General features: G+C 37.3%; 1 protein-coding gene across 1 annotated transcript in view; it reads right to left on the bottom strand.

Annotated features, from left to right (window-relative positions):
* The window catches only part of LAMB4 (laminin subunit beta 4), a 136,507-nt gene that overhangs the window by 71,307 nt on the left and 51,751 nt on the right, over positions 1-13,449 (bottom strand). Inside the window, exons 16-18 of the mRNA XM_072653049.1 lie at positions 12,537-12,707; positions 2,176-2,297; positions 456-576 (exon numbers count right to left, since the gene is read on the bottom strand). Of these exons, the coding sequence (XP_072509150.1) occupies positions 456-576; positions 2,176-2,297; positions 12,537-12,707 (414 nt within the window). The remainder of the gene's footprint in view (positions 1-455; positions 577-2,175; positions 2,298-12,536; positions 12,708-13,449) is intronic.

Here is a 13,449-nt window from a genome sequence, read left to right as displayed (position 1 = left end):
CTCAATCTGTGGTTATGACTATGGTTAGCATTCTTTCCACTAGACTCTATTGGTTCCTTTGTGGGATCCAAAATTAGGCATACAAAAGTTAGCAAAGTATTTTTGGTTTTTTTATCCTAAACTTTGCTTTAATATAATATGAATACACTATAGTCTCTCTATAATGGTGTTCAAGTGCCATGCCATATACTATCTTACAAATGAAATCCCATTATAATTAGTTTATTTTCATAGTCGAAGGTATTAAAATAGTTGGGGTTAAAATAACTAAATTCTTTTGATTGAGGTACAAAATGGACCTGCCTAATGATGAATTCTATGGCAATAAGTGTCACAACAAAATTCTAGCCCACTTAAATTTATTAAGGATGCAACACATTCTCTCCAGATATTCCATAAGTAAACCTACCGAGAGAATCAGGTCCAAAGGAAGCATCATTCATATGGCCACTTACCGAATCAATCAGAATATGTCCATGAGCCTGGGAATCCATGGTAAGTGACTGAGAAAAATGAACATCTATAGAATACTGTATTTCTGGTTCGAGGCAGAATGGTGTGGAAAGCAGTGCAATTCTGTTTCAAAATTAATAAGGCCCTGTATCAGTTATAGGCATTCCTGCTTACTATTATATAAAATCATCATTCATTCATTCGTTTGTTATCTTCCTTATTCATTTGACCAGCATTTATTAAACATCTACTATATGCAAGACAGGGCAGCTAGGTAATGCATGGGATAGAGTTCTAGGCCTGGAGTCAAGAAGACTCATCTTGTTGAGTCCGAATCTGACCTCAAACACTTACTAGTGTGTAACTCTGGGCAAGTAACTTAACCTTGTTTGCCTCAGTTTCCTCATCTGTAAAATGAGTTGGAGAAGGAAAAGGCAAATCACTCTAGTGTCTTTGCCAAGAAAACTCTAAATGGTGTCATCAAGAGTTGGACATGACTGAAAAATGACTGAACAGCAACAATGAAATACAAGATTCTATGAAGCTGGTACATAGAGTTTACTATGAAGAAAACGAAAATATTTTCAATTAAATGTATATCAGTCTCTACAGTAGAGACTAAATGGAATTCCATTGATGTAACTTCTGCTAAAAATGCAAGGGATAGTCCGCACAGAAATTTCTGAAAATAGTCACCAGATAGTCCTAAGTGTCCTCCTGTCTGCATTCTATCTCTATCATGAAGGAGAGGCTACAACGTCTAGGACTGATGTCAGATCTATTCTAGCACACCTGGATTATAATGGATTATAAAATCACCTCATTCTTTTTTTCCATGGCTGATCTCTGTGAATGTGCCACATGGTAGTATGTTGGAAACTGCTCCAATATATTAGTAGCATATCCCATATGTTGACATGTGGTACAATCATATACACAGAAACTAAACCAAAAATTTTTTGTGCCTGGGCAAGTCAACTGAGGGAGGAAGGGATACCATGAGGTTGTTGCTGGGAAGGACAATGTGTGTGGTAAATTGGGAGCAGGGAAAAAGCACAGACGGCGAGCTTACCTGGATTCAACCACTGGTAGGGAAAAAAGTTGGGATATGGCAACTTCTTATTTATACCACGTACAAATGATCTACAAAGTCCTAATAGTGCCCTGTGCATTTTAGCACCATGGAACAAAGCTCCATTTGCTCTACTTTAGTTATAGCCCTGCATATAGCCATGGAGAATTAAAACAAGTTGATTTTCCATTCTTAGTGAAACAGGACAGGACTATTTGTCCTAATGGCCTATGTTTATGCTCCATTAAAAGTCCCTGATGGGGCTAAGCCAAACTCTTTGTTCCCTTTTTTCTGTCTGCCAGGGCTGAGGGCAGGGGTGGGGGCAGAGCCCCTGTTGAGGGGTCTGAGGAGGGGGTGTCAGTTCTTTCTTGGTCACATTGAGAATGTAAGAACAACAACAAAAAGAAATTTCTATTAAATTAAGTTTTGTGTCTCCAAAAAAAAAGTCCCTGATGGGACAGTATCACTGATCTCAATTTATCACTTTGCTTTGGAACTGAAACACAAAAAACTAAACATTTTATTTTTTCATTCTAGTGATATTTTAATTTCTCACATTTCAAAGCAACTCCCACTTACAAATTTTTAGCATGCCAATAATATCTGAATATGCAAATCTGGAATATGTAAGAAAGGCTAGATAGTCCTACCTCACAGAAGCTGGCAAGGCCAGAGTCTGAGGCTCTTGTGGGAGTGCTTTATATCTGCAATGTTCACTTCTTGAAGCTCTCGAAGGGTTAATCACTATGTGGGCCGCCCAGTCAGCTGAAGACTAAACATTCAATAACAAAAGGTTGTATTAGTGAGGGTGGGGAATTCTATCAAGCACATGATATCGATGGACAAGACATATAACATTCATGACATTAACGACATAGAATTAAATTGATAACCAATGTTCGTTTGAATTATGAAGTAGAGAGAGAATATATTTTTACTGGCTGTAGCTGTGCTCAAGACCTAGAAAAACCTGACAGTGCTAACCATTTGAACCTTAACCATCACCTCCCAGAAACAGTTCTTGACAACACCCTCTGGATTTGGGAACAGAGTTTTGTAATTTGGAAGACTTCAGGATTGTTAAATGATATTGTGCACACAGGCTAATTGATCACATTCTGGAAGCTGTACAAATTGAGGGCTGCTTGCAAAGCTGTTTGAGATGTGTCTAGTCTATGGACAAATGCATAAATTTATCATCTTGGGAAGCTTTTTGTATTCATTTGCCAACTCAAAATTCATGAAAGTCCTTTGGTTGTTTTAAGGTATTGTGGGAAGATAAGCATGCTCATCACAGCTGCAGCATTGAAGGCGGTTGTGAGCAGATGTTGTAAATCAGCATTCTGTACTACATTTCCTTGGCATGTCCTCCATTTCTGCTTCCCACTGCCCTAGTGCATTATAACTTATGAAATTCTTCTCCCAGGCCTGCTTCCTTTTCTTTTAATTCTTATTTATTTATTTTGAAATATTCTTTTCCTTTTGAATTTTGAGTTCCAAATTCTCTCCCATCCTCCTGATCACTCCTTCACCCACTGAAGGCAAGCAATATGATATCAATTATGCATGTGAAATGATGCAAAATATATTTCCATATTTGCCACATTTCAAAGAAAAAAGAGAGAAAAACAAATTAAGAAAATTATACTGTAATTTATACTCAGAGTTCATCAGTTCTCTCTCTGGAGGTGGGTAGCATTTTTTCATTATGAGTCCTGTGGAAGTGTCTGGGACCATTGTATTGATCAGAGTAGCCAAGTCTTCAGATCATCATTACAGTAGTGCTGCGATTGGTCACAACGATCTCTCAGATCTTCTCACTTCACTTGGCATCAGTTAACATAGGTCTTCCCAATTTCTTCTGAAACCATCAGCTTCATCATTTCTTATAGAATAAGAGTATTCCATCACAATCATATGCCACAATTTGTTCAGCTAGTCTCCAGTTGATGAGCATCCCCAATTTCCAATCTTTATCAGCTCAAAAAAGCTTCTATAAATATTTTCGTACGTATTGGCTCTTTTCCTTTTCCTTTGCTCCCTTTGGCATACAGACCTAGTATTGCTGGGCCAAGGAATATGCAAAGTTTTATAACCCTTTTGGCATAATTCCAAATTGTTTTCCAAAATGGTTGGATCACTTCCACCAGCAGTTCATTAGTGTACCTATTTTTCCCTCATTCTTTCTAGCATTTGCCATTTCTGATAGGTGTGAAGTAGTAATTTAGAGTTGTTTTAATTTGCATTTCTCTACTCGTTAGTGATTTAGAGCATTTTTTCATATGATTATAAATAGTTTTGATTTCTTCTGATAATTTTTTGTGTCTTTCCTTTGACTATCAGTTGGGGAATGGCCCTTGTTGTAAATGACTCAATTCTACACTCAGTATATTTGAGAAATGAGGTCTTTATAAGAGAAACTTGCTGTAATTTTTAAATATTACTTCATTTTCTATAGTATCTTTTAAAAAATGTAGTTTCCTGATTATTTCTTTTAATTAGGTCCATTTTCGCTTTGTCTGAGATCATGATTGCTGTCCTACATTTCTTACTTCAGCTGAGGCATAAAATATTTTGCACCAACCCTTTATTTTAACTCTGTGTTTTTCTTTTTCAAGAGTGTTTCTTGTAAACATCATATTGTTGGATTCTGGTTTCTAATCTATTTTGCTATCAGCTTCTGTTTTATGGATGATTTCATCCCCAGTCTCATTCCCAGTTATGATTACTGTGTATTTCCCTCCATCCCATTGTCTTCCGTTTCTACATCTCTCTTTTTATCTTGTCTTTCCTCAAAGTCTATTTTGCTTCTAACCACTGCCTCCCTTAATTGACCCTCTCCTTTATAATCTCTCCCCTCTCTCCTCTCTTATTCCTTTATCCTTTTCCCCTACTGGTAGGTTACATTTCTATCCACAACTATGTTTGTGTGTGTGTGTGTGTGTGTGTGTGTGTGTGTGTGTATTTTCTTCCCTCTTTGAAGGAATTTTGATGAGAGTGAGTTGCCTGCCAACCCTCCATTTTCCCCTTCATTGTTAAAGCTTCTTTCTTTAAATCTTTCATGTGAAAACATCTCCTCCATTTTACTTTCACTTTCCCCTTCTCCCACTGCATTCCTCTTTCTCACCCCTTCATTTATTTTGGAGATGATTCCAACATAAAAACTCATACCCATATCCTATATGTAAACTCCTTTTAATTACCCTAATAATCATAAAGTTCTTAGGAGCTACATCTGTCATCTTCCCATATAGAAATGTAAACCATTTGACTTTATTGAGTTACTTATGGTTACTCTCTTTTTCCTCATTTAAAAAAATTATCTAGTATTTTATTTTTCCCTAATTGCAGGTAAAAACAATTTTCAACATTTATTTTTAAAACTTTGGAGTTCCAAATTCTCTCCCTTCTTTGCTCCTCACCCCACTCATCAAGAAGGCAAGCAATTCGATATAGGTTATACATGTGTAGTCATGCAAAACTTATTTCAGTATTAGTTTTGTTGTGAAAGAAAACATAGACCAAAAGCAAAATAAACTAAAACAAAAAACTCCTGAAAAATAAAGTTAAAAAAGGTATGTTTCAATCTGTATTCAGATACCAACAGTTCTTTCTCTGAGGATGGTTAGCATTTTTCAACCTAAGTCCTTCAGAGTTGTCTTGGATCATTGTTTTGCTGAGAATAGCTAAGTCATTCACAGTTGATCATCTTACAATATTACAGTCTGGTACACTGTATATTTCACTTTGCATCAGCTCATGTAAGTCTTTTCAGGTTTTTCTTAGAGCATCCTACTCATCATTTCTTATAGCACAATAGTGTTCCTTCACAATCATATAGCACAATTTGGTCAGCCATTCCATAATTGATGGGCATCCTCCTAATTGCCCAACTTCCTGACACCAGAAAAGATCTGTTATAAATGTTTCCACACATACAGATCCTTTTCCCTTTTGTTTTTCATTTCTTTTTGGATACAGACCTAGTAGTGGTACTGCTAGGTCAAAGGGTATACACAATTTTATAGCCCTTTGGGCATAGTTCCAAATTTTGCTAAAGAATGTTTGAATCAGCTCATAACTCCACCAATGTCTCATTTTTCCCACATCCCCTCCAACATTTGTCATTCTCCTTTTCTGTCCTGTTAACCAATCTAATAGGTATGAAATAGAATCTTAGAATTGTTTCAATCTGCATTCCTTCAATCAGTAGTGATTAGAGCATCTTTGATTATGTCATCTGAAAACTATGCATCTCTTGATTATTTATCAATTGGGGAATGGTCCTTATATTTTGAAATTTGACTTAGTTCTCTACATATTTAAGAAATGAGACCATTATCAGAGAAATTTGCTTTAATTTTTTCACAGTTATGATTGCTAAATGTATTTCTCTCCATCCTATATCCCCCCATTTATCCTATTCTCTCTATCCCTTCACTCTGATACTCCTCAAAAGTGTTTTGATTCTGACTATACTCTCCCCAATTCTATCCTCCCATCTATCATCCTACCCCCCTTTTCTTATCTCCTTCCCTTCCTACTTTCCTGTAGATTTAGATTTCTATACCCAATTGTATATTATTCCCTCTTTAAGCCAACTCTGATGAGAGTAAAATTCATCTCTATCACCCTCCCCCATCTTCCCCTCCAGTGTAAAAGCTTTTTCTTGCCACTTTTATGTGAGATAATTTACCCCATTCTCCCTCTCCCTTTCCTCTTCTCCCAGTTCATTCCTTTCTCACCCCTTAATTTTATTTTTTTAAAGATATCATCCTTTCATATTCAAATCACATCTGTGCCCTCTGTTTACATCTACTCCTAAATGCCCTAATAATGAGGAAGTTTTTATGAGTTGCAAGTATCATCTTCCCATATAGGAATGCAAACAGTTTAACCTTATAAAATCCACTACGATTTTCCTTTCCTGTTTATCTTTTTATGCTTCTCTTGAATCTTGTACTTGAAAGTCACATTTTCTATTCATCTCTGGTCTTTTCATCAAGAATGTCTGAAAGTCCTGTATCTCACTGAATGACCATTTTTCACCCTGAAGGATTATGCTCATTTTTGCTGTGTAGGTGATTCTTCATTGTAATCCTAACTCCTTTGCCCTCTGGAATATCATATTCTAAGTCCTTGAATCCTTTAACGTAGAAGCTGCTAAATCTTGTGTTATCTTCCACAATACCTGAATTTTTTCCTTTCTTGACTTCTCATAAAGTCATTAGCTTTCATGAGCTCAATTCTGGTTTTTAAGGAATTATTTTCTTCAATGAGCTTTTGTACCATTTTTTCCCATTTGGCCAATTCCACTTTTTAAGGAGTTTTTTTCTTCAGTGAATTTTTGTGCGTCTCTTTTTCCATTTGGCCAATTCTGCTTTTTAAGGCATTTGTCTCCTCATTGACTTTTTGCACCTCTTTTACCATTTGGTCTATTCTATTTTTTAAGGTGCTATTTTCTTCAGTGTTCTTTTGTGTCTCCTTTACCAATCTACTGACTCTTTGATTTTATTATTTCACTCTCATTTCTTTTCCCAATTTTTCTTCTACCTCTCTTACTTGAATTTCACAGTCCTTCCTGAGCTCTCCTGTGGCCTGAGACCAATTCGTATTTTTCTTGAAGGCTTTGGATGTTGGAGCTTTGACTTTATCTTCTGAGTGTTTTTATCCTCCTTGTGACCATAGTCATTTTCTATGGTCAGATTTTTTTCTGTTTGCTCATTTTTCCAGTCTATTTCTTGACTTTTAACTCTTTCTTACAGTGGGGCTCTTCTTTGAGGGTGGAGGGTGCACTGTACAAGCTTCAGAAGTTTTGTGCAGCTGTTTTCAGAGATACTTCTAGGGACCTGTAAGTTTTCAGTTCTTCCAAGGTAGTATGATCTAAGGAGATATGCATTTAAACTCTCCTGGCCTGTGCTCTGGTTTATAAGTGGCCACAAGTACTCCTTTTTGCCCTGGAACTATGAGTCCCTGCTACGCTGCAGCCACAAACTCTGGTATGCTAGCATTCCTCTAAGGTCTAGGACTGCCTCCCAGGATTGTGATCCAGATCTGAGTATGAGCAAAGTAACAGAGTCCTGCCCCCAGTGCCTGCAAAGAGATCACTGTAAGCTCCTTCTGATCAGTTGTCCTTACAGTCTGTGGTCTGAGAGTTCCAGAAGCAGCCACTGACACTGCTGATTCAGTGACTCTCAAGGTCTTCTCCTGGTTTGCTGGGGCTGGTTCTGTGCTGACATGTCCTGAGTGAGGACTATACTCCACTCTCATTCAGGTGCAACAGACCTTTCCTGCTGACCTTTCATGTTTTCTTTGACTGGAAAATAATTTCACCCAATCCTTTTGTGAGTTCTGCTGCTTTAGGATATTGTTTTATGGCATTTTTTAAAGGTGTTCAGAGGGGAGAGCTCAGATGAGTTGCTGCCTTTTTTCTGCCATCTTGGCTTCACCTCCACTTATGTTTACTCTTTCATGTTTACCTTTTTATGCTTCTCTTGAGTCTTCTATTTGAATGTCAAATTTTCTATTCAACTCTGGTCTTTTCATGAAGAATGCTTGAAAATTCTCTATTTCATTAAATATCCTTTTCCCCCCTGAAAGACTGCATTCAATTTTTGCTGGGTAGGTGAATCTTGCTTGCCTTTGCATGGCAGAATATTATATTCCAAGGTTTCTGTTCCTTTAATATGGAAGCCACTAAAAATCTTGTGTGATCCTGACTGTGGCTTCACAATACTTGAATTATTTCTTTTTGGTTGCTTGAAGTAATTTCTCTTTGAACCTCTGAAATCTGGCTATAGTATTCATGGGAGTTTTCATTTTGTGATCTCTTTCAGGAATCAATTGGTGAACTCTTTCAACTTCAATTTTACTCTTTGGATCTAAGATATCAGAACAGTTTTCCTTGATAATTTCTTGAAATATGATGTTTAGGCTCTTTCTTTGATCATTGCTTTCAAGTAGTCCAGTAATTCTTAAATTATTTCTCCTCAGTATATTTTTTAGGTCAGTTGTTTTTCTGATGAGATATTTCATTGTCTTCTATTTCCTCCCCCCTCATTCTTTTGCCTGTTTTATAGTTTCTTGATGTCTCATAGAGACATTCTAATTTTTAAGGATTTATTTTCTTCAGTTATACTTTGTAGCTCTTTTCCCATTTGACCAATTCTAATTTTTAAGAAGTTCTTTTCTTCAGTGATTTTTTTTGTAATTCTTTTACCATTGGGACAATTCCATTTCTTAGGTATCTTTATTTAAGTATTTATTCAGCATTTTTCTGGGACCTCTTTTACCAAGCTATATACTCTTTTCATAATTTTTTTGCATCAGTCTCATTTCTTTTCCTATTTTTTCCTCTATTACTCTTATCTTTTTCTTTAACTCTTAAAAATTCTTGTTGAGTTTGGGTCCAAGCAATAGGTTATTTTGAGGTGATTTTTTTTAGTAGCTATTTTCACTTTGTTGTCTTCTTCTGAGTTTATGTCTTGTAGTATTTTTTATGATCAAAGTCTTTTTTTGCTGTTTTTTCATTTTTCCAGCCTATTTCTTCACTTTGTACTTTATGTTAAAATTGGGCTCTGCTAACCTGGAATGGGGGAAAGGAGGAGACTGTTCTAAGCTTTAGGCTTTTTTGTGCTACTGTTTTCAGAGCTAGTTCTGGGGGTCTACAAGTTTTTGGTGCTTTTAAGGCAGTATGATCCTGGGAGAGGCATGGTTCCTTTTCTCCTGGTCTGTTTACTGGTCTTCAGCAAGAAGAGCCCCTGATCCCCTGCAGCTCCATGAATTAGCACTCTTCTTTGCAACCAGGGCCCCTGCTTCCCTGTGACTGACCATCAGTATTCCTCTCTACCCTGGACCTTTGACCCAGAAAGTCTTTACACTAACTCCCAAAGGTGCAGCTTCTGTGGCCATTGTTGCTCTGGACAGACTTCTACTAGATCTCCACTCTATGTGGATTGGAAGGATATCTCACCTTATCTTTTGTTGGCTCTGTTGCTCCAACATTTGATTTCAGCTATTATCTTAAAGTTATTTGGAGGGGAATGTTGGGTGAGTTCAGTTGGATAGCTGCTCCTAATCTGTCCTCTTGGTTCGAGCCTCCCCAGGCCTGTTTTCTTACTCAAACTCTAGTGGGTGGATCTGGCTCCTATCCTGGCATGCCTACACCTTTGGTCATATTGTTTTCTTTGCTTCTACTCCTACCGCTCCTTTCCTTGCCTCAGTGAATTTGACCTAGGCATGATGACTCCTAGTTGTGACTCTGTCATATGATTCAAATCCTCCAGAAGAGAAGTGTCAACACTTTTGGGTATGGCCCAAACCATATTAAATGTTAATTGGGAAATATTTAACAAAATAAATAAAAGTACAACAGAACTTTGATGTTGTTCAGTCCTGTCTAATTCCTTGTGACCCCATTTGGGGTTTTCTTGGCAAAGATACTGGTGTGGTTTCCTTCTTCAGATCATTTTACAGATGAGGAATGAGGCAAACAGGGTTAAGTGACTCGCCCAGAGTCACACAGTTGCTAGTTATGTGTCTGAGCCCAGATTTGAACTCATGAAGATAAGTCTTCCTGACATCAGACCTGGTTCTCTATCCATTGCACCATGTAGCCACCCCACAATAAGACACAGACAATGTTAATATATGGCTTTCTAAGTCAAAATGTGCTCACAGGTATACTTATCTACAGTTCAGTGGCCCCTGTTTCCATTTGAGTTTGACACCACTGCTCTTTATGGCTGTTTTCCTTCTCTGGCTCACCCTTATCCCTTAGAGCAGTAGTTCCCTTATAAGACTAAAAGCAATTTCCTGCTTGATCAATGGTCAAAGGATATGAGCAGGTAATTCTCAATGAAAGAAATTCAGGCTATCTGTATATACCTTATAAAAATGTTTCTAGTCACTAATAAATTAGAGAAATGCAAATTTAAGCAACTTTGTGGTGCTACCCCATACTCATCAGATTAACAAAGCTGACAAAAAGAGGAAAATGACAAAAAGATCCAAACTGCTGAATCATATGAGCAGACTCACAACTAGGAATCATCATACCTGGGTCAAATTCACTGAGGCAAGGAAAGGAGCAGTAAGAGTAGAAACAAAGAAAACAATCTGACCAAAGGTATAGATATGCCAGGATAGGAGCCAGATCCAAAGACTCTGGCCTTGTACCCACTAGACTGTGAGTAAGAAAGCAGGCCTGGGAAGAGTAGAGACAAAATGGCTGATTAGGGGCATCTACCCAACTGAACTCTCCCAACGTTCCCCTTCAAACATCTTTAAAATAATACCTGAAAACAAATGTTGGAGGAACTATGGGAAACTGGTCTCATTAATACATCCTTAGTGGAGCTGTGAATTGGACTAGGTATTCTGGAAAGCAGTCTGGAACTATCCTCCCTAGCCCCACTCCCATTACTAAATTGTGCAAAGTGGGTTTCACCCACCAGTTCTGCCGACCTAGTATCGACCTTTGTAGTGTTTAAACTATCTGGTCATTTATTTGGGGTATCTCAGGGCTCAGGACAGGTGGAAAAGTGCCTGCTATATGAGTTAAAATGGAGGACACTTAAATTCTTTAGACTGTAACTAGGTTCGCATTGACCTATAAATGTTGCAATTTCTCTCATATCTAGATTGGAGATACCATCACTCAAAGGACATTCAAGACTAAGAACTGATTTTATACCAATGATCTTGCCCTGACCCAGCAATACCACTAAGGCTAAAACCCCAAAGAGATCAAGGACAATTGCAAAAACACTGATATGCACAAAAATGTTTGTAGTAGCTCTCTTTGTGTGTATGTGTATTTGTGTGTGTGTGTGTGTATGCGCGCATGTGTGTGTGTGTGTGGTGGTAAAGAACTAGGAGCAAACGAGATATGCATCAATTGGGAATAGATGAACAAACCATGATATGTGAATATAATGGAATACTATGGTGCTGTAAGAAATGAAAAAGAGGAAAGTTTCAGAGAAACTGGAGGAGACTTGCATCAACTTATATAGTGTAAAATAAGCAGAACCTGGGGAACAATTTACATAATAACAACAGCATTGTAAAGACAAACAACTTTGAAACACTTAGGAACTCTACTCAACAATAAGACCAATTGTGATTCCAGAGGTGCCATGACGATGTATTCTACCCCTCTCTTGAGAGACAGATGATAGACTCAGGGTGTTACTTGAGATATTCATCTTTAGGACATGTCAAATTCAGGTATTTGTTTTGGTTAACTATACATATTTGTTACAAAGGTTTTTTTTTTTTTCTTTTCGTTTTCTTTTCTCAATGGGTAAAGAGAGAGGCAGGAAGAAGAGAAAATAGGTTTTTAATTAAAAAAATGAAAAAAATTAGCACTAGGGCTTCTAACTTGTAATAAACCTATTGAAGGATATAAGGAAATATCTGGCAAAAAACACAAATTTTCCTATCAAAATCAAATTATTTTCTTATGTGACTATGTGTGAATAACTCCTGAATTTTCTTTCATATTGGATACAGCATACGGGAAATTTTACCAAAACCAAGAGAAATAGCAGCTAAAAAGGTTGGGTACTCTTGCCTTAGATGTTTTGACAAGAAAAGGAAAAGCTTTGATAGCCTGCCTTAAAAGTCAAGATACAATTTCTCTCTTTCCCCTTTTTGGCATGCTAAAACTGTGTATAAGCTTCATGTACCCTAACTGTGCACTCATCTAGTTACTAGATGGAAAGTCAGAAGTAGGCAAGTCTCTTTAATTCTTATTCAGATATTAAATTACCACTTCATTAGTAACCTTGTGCTTTTAAATATGAAAATTTTACTTAAGTTTTTTGTCCCTGGAACAATGTAACCTTATAACTTCCTGTTGTATTATAATATTTTGAAACAACCTCTTAGCTTTGTAATAGTATCCGGTTGCCCTAGTTTTCATCATTACAAAAGTTGGAATTGAAAGTGCTTGGTTAGAGAATGCCACCATATCAGCTTTCCACATAAGAGCAGAGTTCATTGTTACCTGAGGTTCATAACGAATTGCAATAGCGTAGTCCATAGCATAGGGGATGTTGCTGATGGTGAATCTCAAACTGGTCCCACTGAGAACCTGGGAAAATCCAGGCCCCGTCCATGTAACAGGTTTCCCAGGACTCGGCTCTTTGATGACAGTATAATCAGAAGTCACAGTGACCTAGAAAGATCGAGGAATACATACACATAATTATGCTTATTATCAATAGAAACAGGTTAGAAAAAAGTCTTCCTGTAATCGGAACTGTGGCCTTATAGTTCTCCCTCATTTTAGAGATGGGGAAATTGAAGTTTACAGAAGTTAAAAGACTTGCCATGGTTGGGATTTTAACCTAAGTCTTCCTGGTTCCAAATCGAGCATGCTTTCTTCTGTGACAGTCTGTCTATGCTCATATACTCAATGTGAGCTAGAGCTCTGGGTAAACTATTAGACCTTGGAAATAGTTTGCGGCAGTCTGAATGGACTGAAAATGCAGCTTGGACATTCATTATTGCATGGAATGACCAGTTTAAAAACAATCTCACTGAGAACTACTTCTAACTTAAACACTCTGTTCCATAATGAATCTAGCAGGTTTCATAATGATGGTTAAATATCCTCGGATATTGACTGGGATTCTGGCCAAAATAACAGAAGAGAAACAGAGAGCAAATTCCCATGATAGTATATAATTTCTTCCCCTAGTTTATATCCTCTAACATGACAACATGGAAATCCATGTGGAATGACTCACTGGAGTTTTCTTCTGTGTAAACCTTGAAACATTCATTTTATTTTATTGTTCTCAGAGAAAATTCAGGATTTAAAGGAACTTCCTTGCTTCTTCCTTGTCATGACCTAGTACTTCTGAATCCTTAGTGGTCTCATAACTGGTTGGCTTGCATGGGGTCTTCAAGATTCC

Source organism: Notamacropus eugenii, chromosome 3, assembly GCF_028372415.1.
Source record: "Notamacropus eugenii isolate mMacEug1 chromosome 3, mMacEug1.pri_v2, whole genome shotgun sequence".
NCBI classification, from domain to species: Eukaryota; Metazoa; Chordata; class Mammalia; order Diprotodontia; family Macropodidae; genus Notamacropus; species Notamacropus eugenii.
The sequence above is the reverse complement of the archived record's forward strand: the minus strand, read 5'-3'. Positions and strand labels throughout refer to the sequence as shown.